The sequence below is a fragment of the Schistocerca americana genome, chromosome 3, assembly GCF_021461395.2.
Source record: "Schistocerca americana isolate TAMUIC-IGC-003095 chromosome 3, iqSchAmer2.1, whole genome shotgun sequence".
NCBI lineage: Eukaryota > Metazoa > Arthropoda > Insecta > Orthoptera > Acrididae > Schistocerca > Schistocerca americana.
This window is the reverse complement of record NC_060121.1, coordinates 779641792-779662454: the sequence shown is the minus strand read 5'-3', so window position 1 is coordinate 779662454 and position 20663 is coordinate 779641792. Positions and strand designations below refer to the sequence as shown.

Below are 20663 nucleotides of genomic sequence, written 5' to 3'. Positions count from 1 at the left end.
CCCTGGCCAGCAAGATCTCCGGATCTGTCCCCCATTGAGCATGTTTGGGACTGGATGAAGCGTCGTCTCACGCGGTCTGCACGTCCAGCACGAACGCTGGTCCAACTGAGGCGCCAGGTGGAAATGGCATGGCAAGCCGTTCCACAGGACTACATCCAGCATCTCTACGATCGTCTCCATGGGAGTATAGCAGCCTGCATTGCTGCGAAAGGTGGATATACACTGTACTAGTGCCGACATTGTGCATGCTCTGTTGCCTGTGTCTATGTGCCTGTGGTTCTGTCAGTGTGATCATGTGATGTATCTGACCCCAGGAATGTGTCAATAAAGTTTCCCCTTCCTGGGACAATGAATTCACGGTGTTCTTATTTCAATTTCCAGGAATGTATATATATATATATATATATATATATATATATATATATATATATATATACATATTGAAGGGAAAGGTATTGAGGGAGATATGGCTATTGCAAAAAAATTTGCACTGGCCTCATAATGAAACTTAACCTTAAAGAAACCATTTTTTCATGGGATGTGATGGCAGCTCGTAACACTGCGTTTGTTTTAGTAATTCTGGGTGCAGTTTGATATAACAAATTAAAAAAACTGATGCTTCGGCTTTCTAAAATATAAAATGAAAATTCCTCTTTCTTGAACTCCTTGTATAGTGTCTGAAATACCCTATTTTTCGGATCCACGGTCTTTTTTGTGTAGTCTTGCACTTCTATCTTTTTTCTGTAATATTCAAGCTATTCCTTCACGCTGCAGACCATTTGAGTCCAATAAATATGATTTTCATACAAACGTGGACTCAGATATCCATGTACATAAAAGCTACCACGCTGTGTATGTGCACTTTGAGTGTACAAACAGTTGAAAATCATCTTGCGAATGCCGCAATTCCCGCGAAAAAAAACATCTAATTACAGCCATGCTAGTTGAGATCACGTGACTTGAATTTACTTGACGCCCCGTGACGTGAGGGACAGTGTGAATAGCCCTTGACGTGATGGTGTCATGACGTTACTGTGCTGTTACGGATAGTGTGAACTGGTCTTAATAATAACTGTAGATAGGAATCCCTAGTTCACCGTCGTGTCCATGTCTGCAGGTTCATTTACCAATTGTGAGGCGATGCAACAACACAGCGATTACTTTTTGCTCATATCGCTTTCAAATTTGTTGCTCGTAGCTCAACGTTTTTCATTTTAATTCTGAGCGGTTCCACAGTCTAACGTAACAGTCGCTACACTCCGTCTCGTTTTTGTTATCCACAGCGATAGCAGCATTCCAAGCAGCGACACTTCGGACTAAGATATCGGATGAGTGTGAATGCTAACGTTTATATCGATTTTAACTTAATTTTTACAATAGGGAGTGTATGTAGTGCCATAAAAATCTACAATAACTAAAAAATGAGATCACATTTATCATTCTTTAGTTTCCTAAGGATTCTCAAAGGTATAAGACACTACATTACAGTATAAAATTAAAGCAATAACAGCCCTTCGCGACCGAGGGCTGTTACTGCTTTAATTTTACTTTGCAAATGGTCGCTGACCATGCAGCCACGTTGAAAAGTTTAACATTACAGGAGAGTTTATTTATTATTCTCTTGTAGCGTACATGTATCTACTGAATACCGCTGTTATTCTTTGATAACAGAAAATTGCTAGTAAATAGCAGAAGACCTGAGCTTTTGCAGAAAGGCATTGTGTATCTACCCAACAAAGCGGGGTTTTGTTCACTACACTTTCATACGAATCAGTGAATGTGGATCATAGGAAACCTATATGGAATGTAGTACCCACATTACTCACTGTACGAAATTAGCGACTACACTTCTCGATTAACGCAAAATCGCACAGGCATGATAATAAATCGTCCAAAGCAATAAAACTCTTTCCCAGCACAGAGGAAACCAATGCTACAATTGTTGCTAAATCTGAGCTGCAAACGGCAAGAATATTCAAGATATTTGTTTTCGAAGAAAAAGTAATTACGTTAACAAAAAAAATTATGTATTAGAAAGTTGAGTGAAGTGCAAGATTGTCATGAGACTCCATAAAATTTTCTTTAAGTATCAAGGGAAGTGCCTATGATAATAACATCAGAGGGCAGAAATATATGCTCTCATTCATGAAGTATGTGTTTTTCTTGAAAAATGTGTTTAAATTCTCTTGCTTTCAGAGGGGTAAGCTGCAAATATCAATATATTCAAAAGTATTTCTTCACGAATAAGTTGTAGCTTATGTCATTGAATCGGTGCGATTCGGCTGTGTTTACATGTATTTCAAAATAATTCATGTCTCTTGGTAATTTACTGACGCATGGAACACAAAAGTATTACAACCATTTCGGTAACTATTTAGAGAGTAGTTAAGACAAACACTGGCCTTACGACACATGTGACTATCCGCTTTCTCGCCGCTTGGAGCGCTAGTTTCGCTCCAGCTGTCTAAAGCACGGTCCACACGCAACGATCTGTCTGCGCAGACATTGGCGCAGATATCTGTACATGCAAAAGATCGCTGCAAATGTGATGTGTTCACACGACACAAACCCCAATCTACTACTCGCTCGCCATCTGTCGGTGTAGAAATGAAATATCAGTGGCAAGCGACTACGCTCCTCGTAAACGTCAAAAATTTAAATCAGTTATTTTGAAATGTAGAAATGGAGGAAGTTCTGTTGTGGTCTGTGTTCGCAACTTGTGTTGCAAAAAACATTCAGAGCAACCGCAGGAAACAGAGAAAGCGGTCAAAATAGTGTAGACAGTGGCTGCTAAAGCGAAAGCTGTTTTCTCACGTAAATTTACTTTGAGAGTTGCAGGGCGAACCTGTTTTGTTTTACATTACCTCGTGTTCCATTTCCTCGCACATTGACGCTCCAATTTCATCTTCAATTGTACTCCTACTTGGTCTTGGCGTTTCTTGATCACTAAGAAAGCCAAGCAGATCAAAATAACATAAAGTTGGCTGGTATACTTGATCTACTCCTACACCAGATCTTCTAGATTTCTGAACTTTGGATAACTCTTTTCGGTAAACAGTTCGCTGACAGACTTAATTTACTTGACTTGCTTCCATGAACTCATCCTTCAAGACAGCGTAAATAACTTCACATGTGTTGGGTATTATTTCACTCAATGCTTGTTTCGATATTGCAGTTGAAAATTCCAAATCCTTGTGGCTCCTTCCTGTTGCTAGGAATCTTAATGTTACCGCCAGCCGTTTATGAGGAGAAATTGCCCTTCTCACACAAGATTTTTTCTCATAATATGAGGGGTTACAAGCTTTAAGAGATAATTATAAGTTTCGACATCCATCCGTAAATAATTTCGCCAGTTCGCAAGGAAATTATTTTTTTATTAACGTTTCTCTGTTTGCCGAGTCGTCAACTGCCCGCAATTTTTCAATTAGAGCATTGTATGCTGCTGTCTTTTTGCCTCGGTCACTATATTTTTTACTGTTAATCTTCCACAAACATGGGTGGTTTCTTTATATTTCAATGAATTCACTTACAAACTCTTGAAAACACTGACGAGTATCCGCCATTTTAATGCCCTGTGCGCACATATACAAACACTAGACTGAGCAAACAGCTGTTTCGCGCCAGATTTGCAGCGATCTCGTGTCCACACGCTACAACTTGTCTGCGCAGATGTGGTTTGAACCCACAAATTTGAGAGGTTTCGCTCAAACCTCCAACTTCCAGGTTTGCACACACCTCAATTTGGTGCAAATCTTCTGTCCACACGCTACGATATGTCTGCGCAGACAGATCGTTGCGTGTGTTCGGGCCTTAACGATATAACAATTTAGCATCACAGACTATCGTGACTTGGTTCTGGTCATGGTTCTGGCGGATCTCTCTGTACTCGCAAGATGTATGATCTTTGCAAGCTTCTATGCCGAGAAATTTGACAGGTACAGTTACAAAAAATTGTCGATAGAAAAGCATGAAGAGAGTAATATTGTTCAAAAACGGAACAGATGTAGACGGAAAGGTCAGCAAATTGTTGTATTTGCCTATATTTTAGTCTTACGTAAAGTGTTTTAAAATATTTTTTTCTATTTTAAGGTCTTTTTAGTGACACATTCGCTGGACGAACTGCTGACAGCAGCGAGTCAGAAATTTGGATTTACAGCTAAACGATTGTTCACATCTCAGGGTGGCGAAATTGATGATCTTAAGCTTATTAGGTAAGTGCCTGAATAACGTGCAGAGAATTTTCTTGTGTCTTGTTCCCACAGAAAAATAAACAAATGTCACTAACTTAACAACCATTGTAGATGTATGCTGTTTAAATATCTGTGCAAGGAGCGTGGGTGACTTTTGTTGTGGACTAGTTTGTACGATTAAGCCAACTAGCTTAAACTTGGAAAACCTCTACATGCTGATTAATCTTTTTTCTGGATAATGTTATTCTGTTACAGAGATGATGATATATTATACGTTTCTGAAGAGGAAGGTTTTATTCCTGTGAAACCAGCCACTACTTCAGCAACAAGTCAGGTCGTTCCTGTTAGTTCTGGAACTGAAACGCCGTCATGCAGCAAGTCAAACACAGAGTGGGTGACATTAAATGTAGGTGGAAAATACTTCACCACGTCAAGGAGCACATTGGTAACAAAGGAACCCATGAGCATGCTAGCAAGGTAAGAATCTCTTAAGATGTGTACAATAATAGTCATTACGCGACATATTGAAATTGGTTATGTATTGAAACATGCCCCCAATATCAGGGTAACAAATTTATTATCTTATAGTAAACACATACAGGTGTACAGGTGACAATTTTTTTTGGTAATTTCTTCAAAAGAATAATTTCATGCAGTTAAAAATAAACCAGAGTAAGCATGTGAGTAAAGTTTTCCCTGAACAGGGGTAGTGTAAGTACTCTAAACACACAGAATTACTGAGGAAATTTGAGAGTTAATACTTACCATGACATTACAGAAGTGTCCAATTCCACATGTCTGCTTCGAACCATGACAGAAACGACTACTTCCAGTGCATACAAAATGGCAACAATGTCGCTACCCACACATGAGAACAGTCATGAACAAAAATAAATAAAAATGACACAATAACTTCTGACTCCAAAAATAAAATGAAACTAACATGACAACTGCAGAAAGTTGGGGGTTTAGGGTGGGGCAAGCTGAATATACAACAATAAAAAAAAACACCATATCATCGCAAAACATATAATATAAAAAAGAAATTAAGTTAAAACATTCTGCTACATTAACAAACCCACCACAGGAATCAGAAATTTCCTGTGACCTATATAGCTTAGCCGCAGCTATCGATATCAAAAGACTAGGTGGTGGTATTGATGGAGGCTTTTGTTGGTAAGCAACTTTTGTTTTGGATTTATCCTATAGTAACTGCGATATTTTGTGTGTTGTACATTTATGGTATGTCAGTTGTGTTTTAACTGATGTAATAAATGTGGGATATTTGGATTTTGAGTTCTACTTTTCTGAGCTGTAGGTACTAGTCTTGGGTCTAGTGCAGCAGGGGATACAACCCGTCGGCTTTGGACAATGACGTCACAAGTCGCCAGATAGCAGTTTACCATTTTCGCTTTTGCTGTTATGTTTCAGTTTCGTTTTTTTACTGATTGCTTAATAAAGTGGATCTGTTTATTCTATCTCGTGAGATTTTTTTTTTTTTTAAAGCCAAAAAACACTTATCAGCCACTGAAGGGAGCTACAACAATAAGAAGAATCGCTTCTCGATTGGAGACTTGTGACGTCAATGTCCAAAGCCAACGGGTTGTATCCCCTGCTACACTAGACCCAAGACTAGTACCTACAGCTCAGAAAAGTAGAACTCAAAATCCAAATATCCCACATTTATTACATCAGTTAAAACACAACTGACATACCATAAATGTACAACACACAAAATATCGCAGTTACTATAGGATAAATCCAAAACAAAAGTTGCTTACCAACAAAAGCCTCCATCAATACCACCACCTAGGTTGTTCACCAAACCCAACCTCGTGCTGTCACCACAAACATGATGCACAACATATTCAAAATACATCTGCAGATACTGTATGTCAGACATCATATCGTCATTCATCTCAGAATTCTTGTGAATTTCACTGTCATATACGTACCTAACAAAAAAGCAATTAAAAAATTAGACTTCTTTGTGCTCAACAAAAACAAAACTAATTGAACCTGACAAAAACACCAGGCACATAAACAAAAAAAAACAGCCTTAATAACTCATTGAAAACCCTTCCACAACCCATGTTACTACACGAACTACCAAATTTGAAACCACATTAGCACAATGACAACCAAAACTCAAATGAAGCCAATACCACATGTTAAACTCAGCATGTCCACATCCACCATCAGAGGGCATGAACAAATACTACATCTGGAGACACGACCAACTCAAAATTCTGCGCTGTACTGATGTCACACACCAAAACACCATTACATTACAGGTCAAAGCAGACTGGTGGAATCACACTTCCATTGACCACCTACTGTAAAGAAGACACTTTAAGTTGCACACAGAAGGGCATTGTGGCTCAGGCTACTGGAGGTGGCGGTCATGTGCTTGCTTGCTTGTATGTATGACTGTTGTTTGTCTTTTGAAGGTTGTGAGCGAAAGTTTTGTGTGAGTGTCTTTTAATTGTGCCTGTCTACAACTTAGCATGTCTTCTTTACAGTAATTGCCAATCTGTCTTTCCCTAAATTGTTGATACTCGTACATAGAGTTTCCAGTGTTTTATATGAGTACTCAGATGCTTTTATTCGGAAATATTTTGTTGTTTTATTAGATGTAATTAAAGAATTGTTCTGTTGGTGCACTACAACCAGGATATTTTAGGAGAAATGGGTAGTGTTTTTGGGGCATGTGCTCATTATTCTTTTCAGCAAAAACTTGAAATCTTGTGCTGTTGTGGAACATTCCTATCTGCTCTTGTGGTTCCCCAGGACTGCATAATGAAGTGAAGTATTGGAGAAACTGTGTTTCGTTATAAAATATTGATTTTCAAGTCAAAGATATGTGACTAGGAATTGGACAGATGCAGGAAAAGTTTTATAGTGTAGTAGTGGCTATTAAGAAGGTAGACAGAAAAAGAACCATTTTATCCCCTATTAATAATTTTGATGATAAATTAATGAAATGACTGAAGCATAAATAACGGAAAACTGTAAGAGTAACTGGGATAATGTGATAATGCATTTGTACAGTTATTGAAGTAGGCGATATGAAAGTCTTACGAAATAAGAAACAGTTGTCACTAACAAATAAAAACATTAATAATATGAGATAGAAGTTACTTAGTATGAGTGACAACTAAACCCTACAATGAATTTCAAATTATGAAAGCACATCATCTGTCTTACAGGGATTTATTAATCACGACTACGATCATGACATGGTGAGATCATCAGGTAACAAACTGTTGACCTAAAGATACCAAATTGTAATTATATCTTAAAACAGAAACTACAGTACCAGAATCTAAAGTGCCAACTTATTAAAATGTTAAGGGATGTGCACCTTTCAGCATATAATATCCATAAATTCTCCATAATATAAATTAAACTTCTGGTCTGCCATGTCGATTCCCCAGGTTCTGTGTATGTGCTGCTGTGCATTATTCTTAAGATGGATCATGCTGATTCAGTCTCGTTTCTACTAGTTGTATTGACCACTCTACCTGAGAAGATATACTACATATTGCATCCCGGCAAGAAAAGTGACACAAGTTAAAAAAGTGGCATCTTTAGATTGTCACTGGAAAAGATGAGTGAAGTGCCCCAACACATATGAAAAATATAGTGGAATTTACTGCCAACAATAATTACTTGAAATATAAGGGCAGCTTATACTATTTCAATGTAAATTTTATAGAATTAATTCTTTAAGTAAAGTTTTTTCAAGTATCGTATTTTTCAGTTGTCACTGTTTGTCGGGGTTCAATATGTTCGGTGAGCTCATTTAGGTTTGGGTTTCTCTGCCATGTTGTATGATGCTGTTTCTTACTCAGCAATTTTTGTTTTTAGAGTTATCTTTCTCTCAAGTTCCATTAGTTATCTTGTTTGTGACGGTTGCATGCTTTATGACAGTTTTATACATCTACGTATTGTTCAGAAGTGGCTTGTTTAAAAAAGAAGGAATGTACGAGACTTCTGTTATTTACTCTTACGGAAGTTTTTTTACACGTCACGTATTGAAAGGTCTATTTACCTCACTTGATAATCAACATTATAATAATTCGGTAATTCCTGTTTTACAGTCTAATTACAATTTTTGTGTCTTCATTAGGTCAGTAGTTTGTTACTTGAAGATGTGACTACAGTGTCATGAAACTAGTCGTGATAGTTAATCATTTTGATACAGATGTTGCGGTTTTCATCACTTCAAAACAATGATGTATGACAAACCAACAGGTCCTCCATAGCAATAGTGGATTGTGGACTGAGAATGTTCTTGTTATTAATGTCTTCACGCATATTAAGAAATTGAAAACATCTGCCCACATTGGGAAAGCAGGATGTAGTACAAAATAAAGTGTCATGGCACATTCATTGGCTTCATCAACTAGCAATGAAACTGTCACTTTCCAACTTAACATAGATCTTGATTTAAACTTCACTGCAGTTTGTTGCTGCAACATCATATAAAAAAAGTACATACACAGAACAAAACATTTTTTTTTCCCTCAGCCCCACTAGAGCTATGTAAATCTAGTAAACAATACAGTGTAAGCTACCACACACAATAAATGACACATTTTTGATAAAACATCTGACTGACATATACAGCTGAAACATGAGAGATGCTGTCTCCTTAACGTATGTCACACTTCCAGGAATTTATTGATGACTCATTATGTATTAGACCAGACTGCCCTTATTATTTATTTCATCCAGGGATCATGAATAGCTAAAAATGTACACAAAATACTTAGGTATGCTCTGTAAGGGTAGGACAGGTGGTCACTCATTATAAAGAAACTGGACAAACTAGCAAAATACTTGATAAATGGAGATATGCTGTACAAAACATAGTAGAACATACATGTTCAAGGATGTCAGGAAAAATGTTGAAGGGAAAAAAAGTACATTCTTAATTATGGGTAAAAATGTTTTTATGCTTTGCAATTATGCAAAACTGTGTGAAATTTGCATCATTAATAAACATTTGTTAAGTATAAAGACATAGTTTTAAACACCAAATGAACAACAGTTACAATAGAGTTAGTGGTGCTATTGAAAAGTAGATCTGTAGAGGTACAATATCTGTCAAAGTAGATCTTGTAGGTCTGGTCCCATGCAGTTTGCCTTAAGAGACCAATCATAATGTTTCAAGATGCTCCAATATCTGTTTCATTTTTTAATGTGAATTTTGACTTATTTTCTTGATTGCCGTGTATTTCAGTTTCGTGTGCCAACCCCATTTCGCCATACAGAATTAAAAGTACCCCCATTTATTCAGTTTTTTTCACATACAGCTCATGTGGTGCCTTGCTTTGGTTAGTGACAGCTTCTCAATCATTGCCATCGAAGGACATTTTTTATTCACGTGATCAATTATAGCACTTGTACAGTTTGTCATGATCTCGACTCTCAGGGTCTGATAGCTTCATATTGTCTTTGAAATGCAAAGTTGTCATCAGACTTTAAAAGTATCTCTGAGACATTCTGTTTTACTAGCTCAACATGAATATCATAATTCCAGTAACATTGAAATTAAATGTTTTGTTTGGGTTTTTGTGTGTGCTGCAAAGATTAATTTCATCTAAAATTTTTACCATTAATTTGTCAGTAATAAAATACTTAGAAGACTGATATGGTGTCGTCAGCTGTTGTATTGATTGTGGCAGTGCACTATTTTCTTTGGATCTAAAAATGTCACTTTATATATAAATGGAGCACTTTGTATTTTTCCAAATGATTTGATTTCTCTGTCTCTTTAGATGTTTCCAGAAGCTTGTTGTGCTGGATATATCAGCATCAAGTTCATTATCATCACTATCACTACAGTATCAGGCTCACTACCATTATTTGCAGATTCCATATCATTTAAAGTTACAGTGGGATCTTCATCCAATTCTTCAAAATATAACCCATCTTCTGTGTCAGACAGACATTGTAGGGCCGTGAATTCTTTGTAAGTCTTCATTTAATGTCATCCATTTTCAGAATACAAGATTGGCTCCAAGCAATAATTGAACTGGCATGGGAAACTATATGAAACCAGAATGAAGGAAACACCAATTTGCTGTTGTCTGAATGTGGGTAGGAGTATTACTATGGACCATTTCACATATGCAAACAAAATTGATTCATGTTGTACTTCAGTACTTATTGTTAGTGGAGAATATGAGCTGACCTGAACAGCACACTCTCCAAAGGTTACAGAAACACTACAATTTTTTTTACACTTGCGTGTTCTTGCTTGCAACTACCAGCAATCACTATAAAGGGGGGGGGGGGGGGAGACAGTGTTTGCCAGACTGTTAATGCTGCTCAGAGAACACAGTCACATCATGAGCTCAGTAGTACTTTCTGATGGGAGTGTCTTCCACTTAACCATATTTGGCGGTGTTAAGGTGCACTGGTATACAAGAGGCACTCCACTTCTTAAGACTTGTTTATAGAAAAACAATTTCTCACTTAATGCCTCTACTACAAAACAGTTATAACATATATATATTCATACATCGACAGATGACCATAGATGTTAAGTCCCATAGTGCTCAGAGCCATTCATACATCAAATATGTAGACGATGCAGGAGAGAGAGCTCAACTTTTAATTTTCATCCTCAGAGTAGAAGGAAGAAACATTTGAAGCCAATGTGTCAGAATCTGAATTCCCATACAATAAACTATCCTTGGTACTGACCAGTGCATTCCTGATTTCGTACTTAAATGATTCAATCACCTGTTTCAATTTTTATAGAGCCCCATGAAGCTTTGACTAACTCGCAAACTTGAGAAATGCTAGGTATCTTCTATTTCCTGACAACGTTGTTTCAAAATATGTAGATTGCATCTGTATTTTTCAACTCTTCCTTCATAAATCCCATAAGTGGTCTGTTGATACATAAAGGCAATTGGTTCAAGTAAACTAGTTAGCCCACCTGAAATTACAGCAAACTGAGTCTTTAGTCAATTCAGTCTATTTTTAACGTCTAGTGTTGTGCAAGAACGAAACTGATCCCATACTAAGAAAACAGGCTTTTTGAGGCCTCCAGATTGCGCAATCCCTCCCAGGGGCACAACTTTATCGTAGGCACCTTCAGTGCCAGGCGGGAGGGTTTGCATGCCTCAATGAAGTTGAGAGCTATACCGGCGGTACTGTAGCTACTGGCATGGTCACCCAGAACATTAATAAGGTTTGCCTTTTCTGTTGCATTAGTTTCGCATGTTGGAGATTTTGTATTATTTTCCAGTCCAATAAAGTTGTGATCAAAAGCATGTTGTGGATACGAATATTACGTATATTTTTTACTCTGTCATCTTTAATATTGCAAATCAGTTGAGATGTTGTTGTTGTTGTTGTTGTTGTTGTCTTCAGTCCAGAGACCGGTTTGATGCAGCTCTCCATGCCATTCTATCCTGTGCAAGCTTCTTCATCTCCCAGTACTGCAACCTACATCCTTCTAAATCTGCTTAGTGTATCCATCTCTTGGTCTCCCTCTACGATTTTTACCCTCCACGCTGCCCTCCAATGCTAAATTTGTGATCCCTTGATGCCTCGGAACATGTCCTACCAACCGGTCCCTTCTTCTTGTCAAGTTGTGCCACAAACTCCTCTTCTCCCCAATTCTATTGTATTGAGATATTAAGAGCCTTTTTGATGTTTTGTTATATGATTTATTACAGAATGTTTGCAGAGGGGGACAATGGATTTTTAATGACTCCTAGCAATGTTGACAAAAATGGTGCTTATCTTATTGATAGAAGTCCAACATACTTTGAACCACTTCTCAACTACCTGCGAAATGGACAACTAATTTTTGATAATAATGTGAATCCAGAAGGTATTTATCCAGTCCTGTAGTTATTCTTTGATCTTTTTATTTCTTTTTCTTCTTCTGCTAGTTCACACGGTATTTTATGACAGTGTATGTAATTCGTCATCTGACAAGTTGATTTGCATCAATCTAATGTAGTAAATATTTTATATCACAATGAAGTAATTTGTTTGTATGCCTCATTTATGTGTGTTTCTGATTATGTTCAGGAATATTGGAGGAGGCACGCTTCTTTGGCATTGAATCATTGATTCCTCAGTTGGAATCATTAATACAAGCTGGTCAACGTTCTAGAGATAATGCTCCTCTTACTCGGCGTGATGTTGTTAATGCCATCATTGTCACACCATTCACCGCTGAACTGCGTTTCCAGGGGGTTAATTTAGCTGGTGCAGACTTATCCCGCTTAGATTTACGCTACATCAATTTCAAGGTATGGAGAGTTTATTGGTGTAGATACCAGATACAATAATTTCAGTTTTATACATGTACGTATTGTTCAGAAGTGGCTTGTTTAAAAAATACAGTGTGTTATTGGTCAGTATGCGAAACATTTCAGTGGTGTAAATGACAATTGACCAATTGTTAGTCTCACCTCTCTTCATGGTCATGGTTTTTTGTGGAAGCTATGATTTGGTGTTGATAGATCAATCATTCTTTAAAGTGAAACAGTGGGAAATCCAGGACGGAATAATGACAATGTTATGAAAGGGATAGTTGCCACTCATCATATAGTGGAGATGCCAAGTCACAAATAGGCACAACAAAAAGACTGTCAAACAAGTAAGCTTTTGACCAAAAAGGCCAATGTGGCCTTAGTAGCAAGAGACTGTGGTCATGAATGTATGAGTAGCATTTGATTTTTTTTTGTGTGTGTGTGTGTGTGTGTGTGTGTGTGTGTGTGTGTGTGTGTGCGCGCGAGCGTGAGCGAGCGAGCGTCAGTCTTTTTGTTGTACCTGTCTGACTCAACATCCTCACTATATGGTGAGTAGAAACTACCCTTTCCATAATATGTCATTCTTTAAAATGACTCTCTTTGCAGACAAATGGGCAAGTCTCTCAGACCTCCCGTCATCCTTCACACGTTGTATTCCACTACAGTGAGGGAGCCATTTAATGATAAGTTGTCTTACTATCATTATTTGTGGAGCCTGCACTAGTTTGGAAGCTGGTGAATGACTGTTTCATTTTTTTGACAGAAATAAACATTCATGGTTGCATTGCCAGTCAGGTAGAAACAAAGTTGCTATCTACCGGGTGATCAAAAAGTCAGTATAAATTTGAAAACTTAATAAACCATGGAATAATGTAAATAGAGAGGCAAAAAATTGACAGACATGCTTGGATGACATGGGGTTTTATTAGAACAAAAAAAAAGTATTGCTAGACGCGTGAAAGATCTCTTGCGCACGTAGTTTGATGATGATCGTGTGCTCAGCTGCCACTTTAGTCATGCTTGGCGTCCCAGGTCCCCAGACCTCAGTCCGTGCGATTATTGGCTTTGGGGTTACCTGAAGTCGCAAGTGTATCGTGATCGACCGACATCTCTAGGGATGCTGAAAGACAACATCCGACGCCAATGCCTCACCATAACTCCGGACATGCTTTACAGTGCTGTTCACAACATTATTCCTCGACTACAGCTATTGTTGAGGAATCATGGTGGACATATTGAGCATTTCCTGTAAAGAACATCATCTTCGCTTTGTCTTACTTTGTTATGCTAATTATTGTTATTCTGATCAGATGAAGCGCCATCTGTCGGACATTTTTTGAACTTTTGTATTTTTTTGGTTCTAATAAAACCCCATGTCATTCCAAGCATGTGTGTCAATTTGTACATCTCTATCTACATTATTCTGTGATTTATTCAGTTTTCAAATTTATACTGACTTTTTGATTACCCGGTATTTGCTTAGGCCGGTATTACACTATCAAATTTCTTTGTCAAGATTTGATCAAAGATGTGATCAAATATTCCGTCAAATATATTTGACAAAGATCTTTGACGTAGCGCTAGAAGGGGTATTACACTGTCATCAAATTTTTCGTCAAAGTTCAAGATGACTGACAACTTGTTATTAACCACAGCAGTTGCACGTACCGCAATTGCATTGTGTGCACATGCAGAAAAGAAGTGGGGGAAAAAAAGTAACCATAAATACGAGGTTGACAGTCTTAAATTCCTGGGATTACAACTTGGTAATAAATTCAGTTGGAGGAGCACACCACAGAACTGCAGAAACGCCATAACAAATCTGTATTTGCAATTCGAGTGTTAGCAGACATAGGCGACATAAAAATGAAAAAGCTTGCATACTTTGCCTACTTTCATTCCATAATGTCATATGGGATAATATTTTGGGGTAAATCTTCAAGTCAAACAAAAGTTTTCAGAGTCCAAAAGCGTGTAATACGTATTATTTGTGGAGTAAATTCACGGGCGTCCTGCAGAAACCTCTTCAAAGAACTGGGTATACTAACTACTGCCTCTCGGTATATTTACTCCTTAATGAAATTTGTCCTAAATAATATATCTCTTTTTCCAACAAACAACTCAGTTCATACATACAATACCAGGAACAAAAATGATCTGCACAAGGACTTAAAAGCACTTACTTTAGTTCAAAAAGGGGTCCACTGCTCAGGTACACTCATCTTCAATAATTTGCCAGCAAACATAAAAAATTTAGTTACAAATAAAGATCAGTTTAAAAAGAGCCTGAAAGACTTAATAGTGGCCAACTCTTACTCCACTGACGAAATTTTTAATAGAAACGAATGATGTATTTATTCATACTATTAGTATTGTTATTTCAGCTTAAAAAAATTTGACATGTTCCACATCCACGAGGATCTCCTCAGCACGGATTTATGGAACGAAAAACTAATCTAATCTGGGTGAAGCCGTGGGTTTTACGACGACACGATAAAAGCATTCAACAAAACTTGTTGCGTGAGCTTACAGTGGAAGACGTCAAGTCGTACATCAATTACTTAAGAATGGATGAGCATACATTTCTGTATGTGCTCAGTTAAGTGTATCCTCATATCACAAAGCACAATATTCACTTAAGAACTGCTACATCTTCAGAAGACAGGCTCACTGTAACACTCAGATTCCTTGCTACAGGAGAGGGTTATGTTATGTCAGGTCAGGTCAGGTCAGGTCTCCAATCTTCTTAATCTGTTTTTGTATTCAGGGTGCCCCACGTTGCAAAGTGCCTCATCAGCTTCAGACATCTCTATTAATTTTGTAGTTGTCGGCACACACCAATTGTATTTATCGGCAATGTTTATAAAAACACTACAGACGACAGAACGCTGCAGCGATGCTAGCGCTCCATGTGGTAACATGTCACATTGCAGTGAACAGAAGACAAGCGATTTCTTTGATCAAATCTACAGTGAGGGCCTAGATTTGATCAAATATTGGACGACATTTGACAAAGTCCCTATTACACAATCAAATATCTTTGACAAAGATATTGGACAAAGAAATTTGATAGTGTAATACCGGCCTTAAGAATATTTTTCCTTTGTTAAATTTCCCATAGGGTTTTGCTTTAGTGAGTAAGGAATTGTACTTCTGCATAGTGACGCACAAAGTTTGAATGCAGTTTTCTCCAGATCTCTACGTTATTTAGAAACTAAAGTCACTGTAATAGCTGCTGCCATTGATTTGGAATGAGGGGGATTTGTGAGCGTACTTAACTATATGTATCTACATGTGCATATTTGAGATGATGCATTGATGCTCTTTGCCTGTGCATGGACACAGTGATTTTTGTACAGCCTTTTTCGCAGTTGAGTATAAAGATGATGTGGAACTTAGTTTCTATGCATTTTTACGTTTTGTGTATTTCAGGGCAACATACCCTTCAGCTTCCGGTTGCCTTTGATCCCTAAATGCAAGACAGTTTATGCTTGACATCCTATAATGTCATGAGACAGTTCACATAATTCATGGGAGGAGGATGACGTACATTGCTTTGTATGCTGCTGTGACCCACTTCCCAGAGATAGAATGTCCTATGCAAACAAGAGTAATATGTTCATAATTTTGCCACTCAAAAGAAGTGATTTGATTCAGTCTAAGAGGTTGCACTTTGACATATGTCAGACATTCTAAATGCCCAGTCTCACATTTAAATGTTTTAGGAGTGCTCTTGTAGAAAGAGAATATACTTTGGGATTTAAGGCGACCACCGAAAAGCGGAAGCATTGAGTTGTCGATAGGTACACACAAAAGAAAGAAAAAGCTTGCTAGCTTTCAGTGATGAGCTAGAGTAAAAAAACACACACACACACACACACACACACACACACACACACACACACACACACACACAATAGTGTGAGGTGGGTGGGTAGATATAGATAGATAGATAGATAGATAGAGAGAGAGAGAGAGAGAGAGAGAGAGAGAGCAGGGGTTGGGTCACTCGGAGGGAGGCCGCTCTTTTGCCTGCTACAAACGTGGGAGGGAGGGGTGGCAGGTATATGGGCTACCATGATTGTAGCAGCCAGTGGGAAGTGGCACAAGCCAAAGAGGACATGAATTGTGAGGACAGAGGGAGAAGAAACTGTTGGGTGGGGGATGAGGGCAGTGGGTTACCTGAGAATGAGGCCAGGGTGATTATGGGAGTAAGGGATGTACAAAAGTGTGAAAATTTAGATGAATAGTTTGATATTTCCTAGTTTCTCTTGCTCTGGAATTATTCAGCCATGTGATATCACTCAGTTACCTCTATACGCAACATTTTCCTTTGCTATTGGGAGTACAGTGCCAATTGCAATGTTGGCAGCTCTCCGTAAGCAGTCAATTGTTATTATCGAGGCAGAGATTGCACGGCTGCAGCCATTTTGGAGACAGTTTGATTCAGCTGGAACATACCTAAGGTGCATTTTATGTTTAATGTAACATTAAACAGTTATTTTTTTGAGTATCTCTATTTACATTGTAGTCAGAACATAAATACTTTCATTATTATCAATAATTATTTTAGGTGTCAGATATATGTTGATTGTGGGTCAGAAAAGTGATCCGTTGCCAACAAAACTTGCTTCTATAAAACTGTTATTCGAAGGAGGACAATATTTACAGTGAGAAATGGAAAACAGGTTACAAATTTCCAAAAATGTGTAAGCCGCATTTGCCAGACAGCAAAAGATGCCCCTACTGTCAGTCCTGCACGTTGAGAGAACTGTGGACGCAAGAACAAAACATCCCCCAGAACCCAACACAAACTTGTCCAGATGACGAAAAACAGCTACCAGTCGGTAGTTGAAAAAGGCTCTGGAGAACTTTGAGGTTGTTGATTGTACCTTTACAGTCCACAGAAAGCTTATTAGTGCAGCTCATCATCCACACAAGAAAGCAAAACTTACCCCTGCAATAAGAGCAAAGAGACTTAAAAGGGCTTGTGAAGTTAGAAATCAGTTTGGGGAGGACTGGAGCAAGGTAAATAAACTTTAAATAAACCAAATGAGAATCTGTATGTGAAAATTTATTTTGAAAAATGAATATTTGTTATCAACAAAATATAGAAAAGAGACATGGAGAAATTTTCTTCTTTATTTTCTTTTCGAGTCAGCATATAACATCGGAAATCATGCTTCCTTTCAGATTTGCTTTTCTCATGTGTCTGTGTTGTCCAAATGTGAAGAAAAAAGTGTGTCCGAAGAACAGTTGAAGAGTTCTACGAGTTCTGTATAGCGCAAACCATAAAACGTGCTCTGTTTGTTATGATGCTTTGTGTCATGTCAGCAAAGGGTACTGGCTGCCATTACATTGTGGAAGGCACTGTGAATCAAACTTGATATAGGAAAGTCCTGGAAAAAAAGGCTTTTACTTCAGACGAAGGAATGGTTTTCCAACAGTGACTGCTGTGTTCACGCACAGTGGTGCACTTGCCATAAAGCTAAGTCAGGAGCACAGTGCTTAGCTGCAAACAATGTAAAAACTTTGCCATGGCCTGGAAATAGTCCAGACAAGAATCCTGTAGAGAATTTGTGGGCAATTGTTAGGCAGAAGTTGAGGAAGATCAGCATTACAACAAGGTTGCAACTCATTGAGAAACTAATCCAAATATGGCATAATGCTGAAGATGTCAAAAATTCATGATTAGGTTTCATAGAAACAATGCCAAGACATGTTGAATTTCTGATAAATAATAAAGGCATGCGCACAAAGTACTACTATATTCTCATTTGATGAATAAATGCTTATAAATTGTAAATGTGTTCAAAAAAACCCTCGAGTCTAATAATTTTCACATCTCTGTATTGTAAGGGTAACTCCCACCTGGATAGTTTAGAAAAGCTGGTGGTGAGGGAAGGATCTAGAAGGTTAGGGTTGTAAAGCAGACTTTGAAATTGAGCATGTTGTGCTCAGCTGCATATTGTGCCACCAGGTGGTCAACATTGTTATCAACAACAGTTTGATGGTGGCAATTCAATCTGCTGGAAAGCTGGTTGCTTGTCATACCAACAAAAAAGGCTGTGCAATGCTTGCAGCAGGTGGCCTGGTCTGTAATAGGGCAGGATAAGTCTGTGACAGGACTGGAGAAGGAGCTGCTGGGTGGGTGGATTGGGCAGCCACAGAGGTATGATCCGTATACCACTCCCAACCCCTTGCCCCCCCCCCCCCCCCCTCAGGGGGCTCAGCATTTAGTTACTGGCTACGGGCTTGGCGACCACAGGGTCCCTGAGCTGGGGACTGGGAAGTGCCACCAGTCCTCAATAAGCTCTGAGCGTGCTTCAACGACCACCGTAAGGCGTGACAGTGGAACATTGTACGGTACAGAGCCCAGGGATCTTGGCTTAACTGCCTGGGTTACAAGGATGGTATAAACCTCTATAACTCTATAAAAACACCTCAATCTCAAGGTGCACTGCGCGCTGAGGAGACGCATGGCTGTTGAGGTAGAACAGTTGCTAGCGGGCGACCTCTGGGGAACCTGCCGCCTCCCGGTTGTATTAGGCTTACCCAGGCAAGCGGGGCTCCGTCTGGGTGGACATTCCTTCTCCTAGCTGCTTGTGGGACCACCATGAAACAAAATACGAATAGTGCGCAAGCACGAGTCTCTAAGAAAGGAAAGTTCAATGCTTTACAGTATGACCCCCAATCGTTCCCTTACCTGTCCACACCAGGGGAGGAATGGCGGTCTAAATTACCTGGTGAGACGTATCCTCCTCAATTTCTGGTTTGCAGCCGAACAGATGGGGACTCATTTCTGACCACAAAGCCTCAGTTTTTTGTGGAAAATTTAGAGGACAAGTTCGGAGAAGTTGAGGGCCTGTGTAAAATGAGGTCTGGAGCAGTCCTCATACAGACAGCATCCCCAGCACAGTCACGGGCATTGCTTGCTTGTGACAAGCTCGGTGATGTTGCAGTCTCCATTACGCCTCATAAGAGCCTCAATATGGTTCAGGGACTTATTTTTCATCATGACCTGTTGTTGCAGTCTGACGACGAGGTTTGTGCAAATCTGGAACTCCGCAGTGTCCACTTCGTACGACATGTCTTCCGGGGACTTAAAGATAGCAGGGTCGCCACCGGCTCCTTCATCTTGGCCTTCGAGGGAGACACCCTGCCCGAGAAGGTCAAGGTGGTGATATATCGATGTGATGTTAAGCCTTACGTCCCTCCTCCCATATGCTGCTTCAAGTGCTGGAGGTTTGGGCATATGTCATCGAGATGTGATGCCAACCCTACCTGTCGGGATTGCGGATGTGCTTTCCGCCCCAACATCCCATGTTTGTCGCCCCCTGTTTGTGTCAACTGCGGACAGATACATTCATCTTGCTCCTCAGACTGTGCGGTTTATCAAAAAGAACGGAAGATTATGGAGTGTAAGACCTTGGACAGGCTCACTTACACAGAGGCTAAACGCAAGTATGTCCGACTTCACCCTGTGCGCATTTCATCGACGTTTGCTGCAGCAGCTTCGATGTTGCCATCCCTGGCGATGAGTCACCAAGCTCAGCCGCTTCTTGTGGGCCCTCCAGCCCAGCCGTCTATTCCTGCCCCCCAGGTAGTTGGTGGAACACCCTCTTCCTTTGCTCCCCTGTTATCAACATCGGGAGTAACAACCCCTCCTTCTTTGGGGACTTCAGTCCCCTCCTCTGCGCCGGCGAAGTGCCCACCTCCACCAGCTCCCCTCGTGCAGAAGGGATCGCTTGGTGCCCTCCCTTCCACAGTTACTGCCCCTCCATGTGTCAGCCAGTGGCTGAAAAAGCCACCACCAGAGGGCCATAGGGCTTCCAGGTCTTCCTCGGTCCATGAGACTGGGTTGGAAAAGCCCAACCAGCCTGATAAACCGATGGGCAAATGAGACCCTACCAAAAAGAAGAAAAAGCAAAAGGAGAAGGACATAGAGACAGAAAAGGAGTTCACCACTGCACCTGAAGATGTGGAGCATCTAGCGTCCCCTCAGGAGCTAGATGTTGCTCGACCCGCAGCTCCTATGGAAGTCGATCAGGCTACTTCACTATAGGTGGCGGCGAGCACTTCTGCGGGCCCAGGCTCGATGGTTAATCCGGCGGAGCAAACAGGACTGCTGGGAATGATATGTTGCCACCATAGGTTCTCCCACCTCCCCATCTCATGTGTGGTC

At 39.5% G+C, this 20663-nt stretch overlaps 1 protein-coding gene across 1 annotated transcript in view; it reads left to right on the top strand.

Moving 5' to 3' along the window:
* Nucleotides 1-3856: 3856 nt before the first annotated feature.
* LOC124605370 (BTB/POZ domain-containing protein KCTD9) overlaps nucleotides 3857-20663 on the top strand; it is a 41439-nt gene continuing 24632 nt past the window's right edge. Inside the window, exons 1-5 of the mRNA XM_047137002.1 lie at nucleotides 3857-4015; nucleotides 4090-4211; nucleotides 4446-4667; nucleotides 11891-12048; nucleotides 12252-12475. Of these exons, the coding sequence (XP_046992958.1) occupies nucleotides 3968-4015; nucleotides 4090-4211; nucleotides 4446-4667; nucleotides 11891-12048; nucleotides 12252-12475 (774 nt within the window). The 5' untranslated portion in view covers nucleotides 3857-3967. The remainder of the gene's footprint in view (nucleotides 4016-4089; nucleotides 4212-4445; nucleotides 4668-11890; nucleotides 12049-12251; nucleotides 12476-20663) is intronic.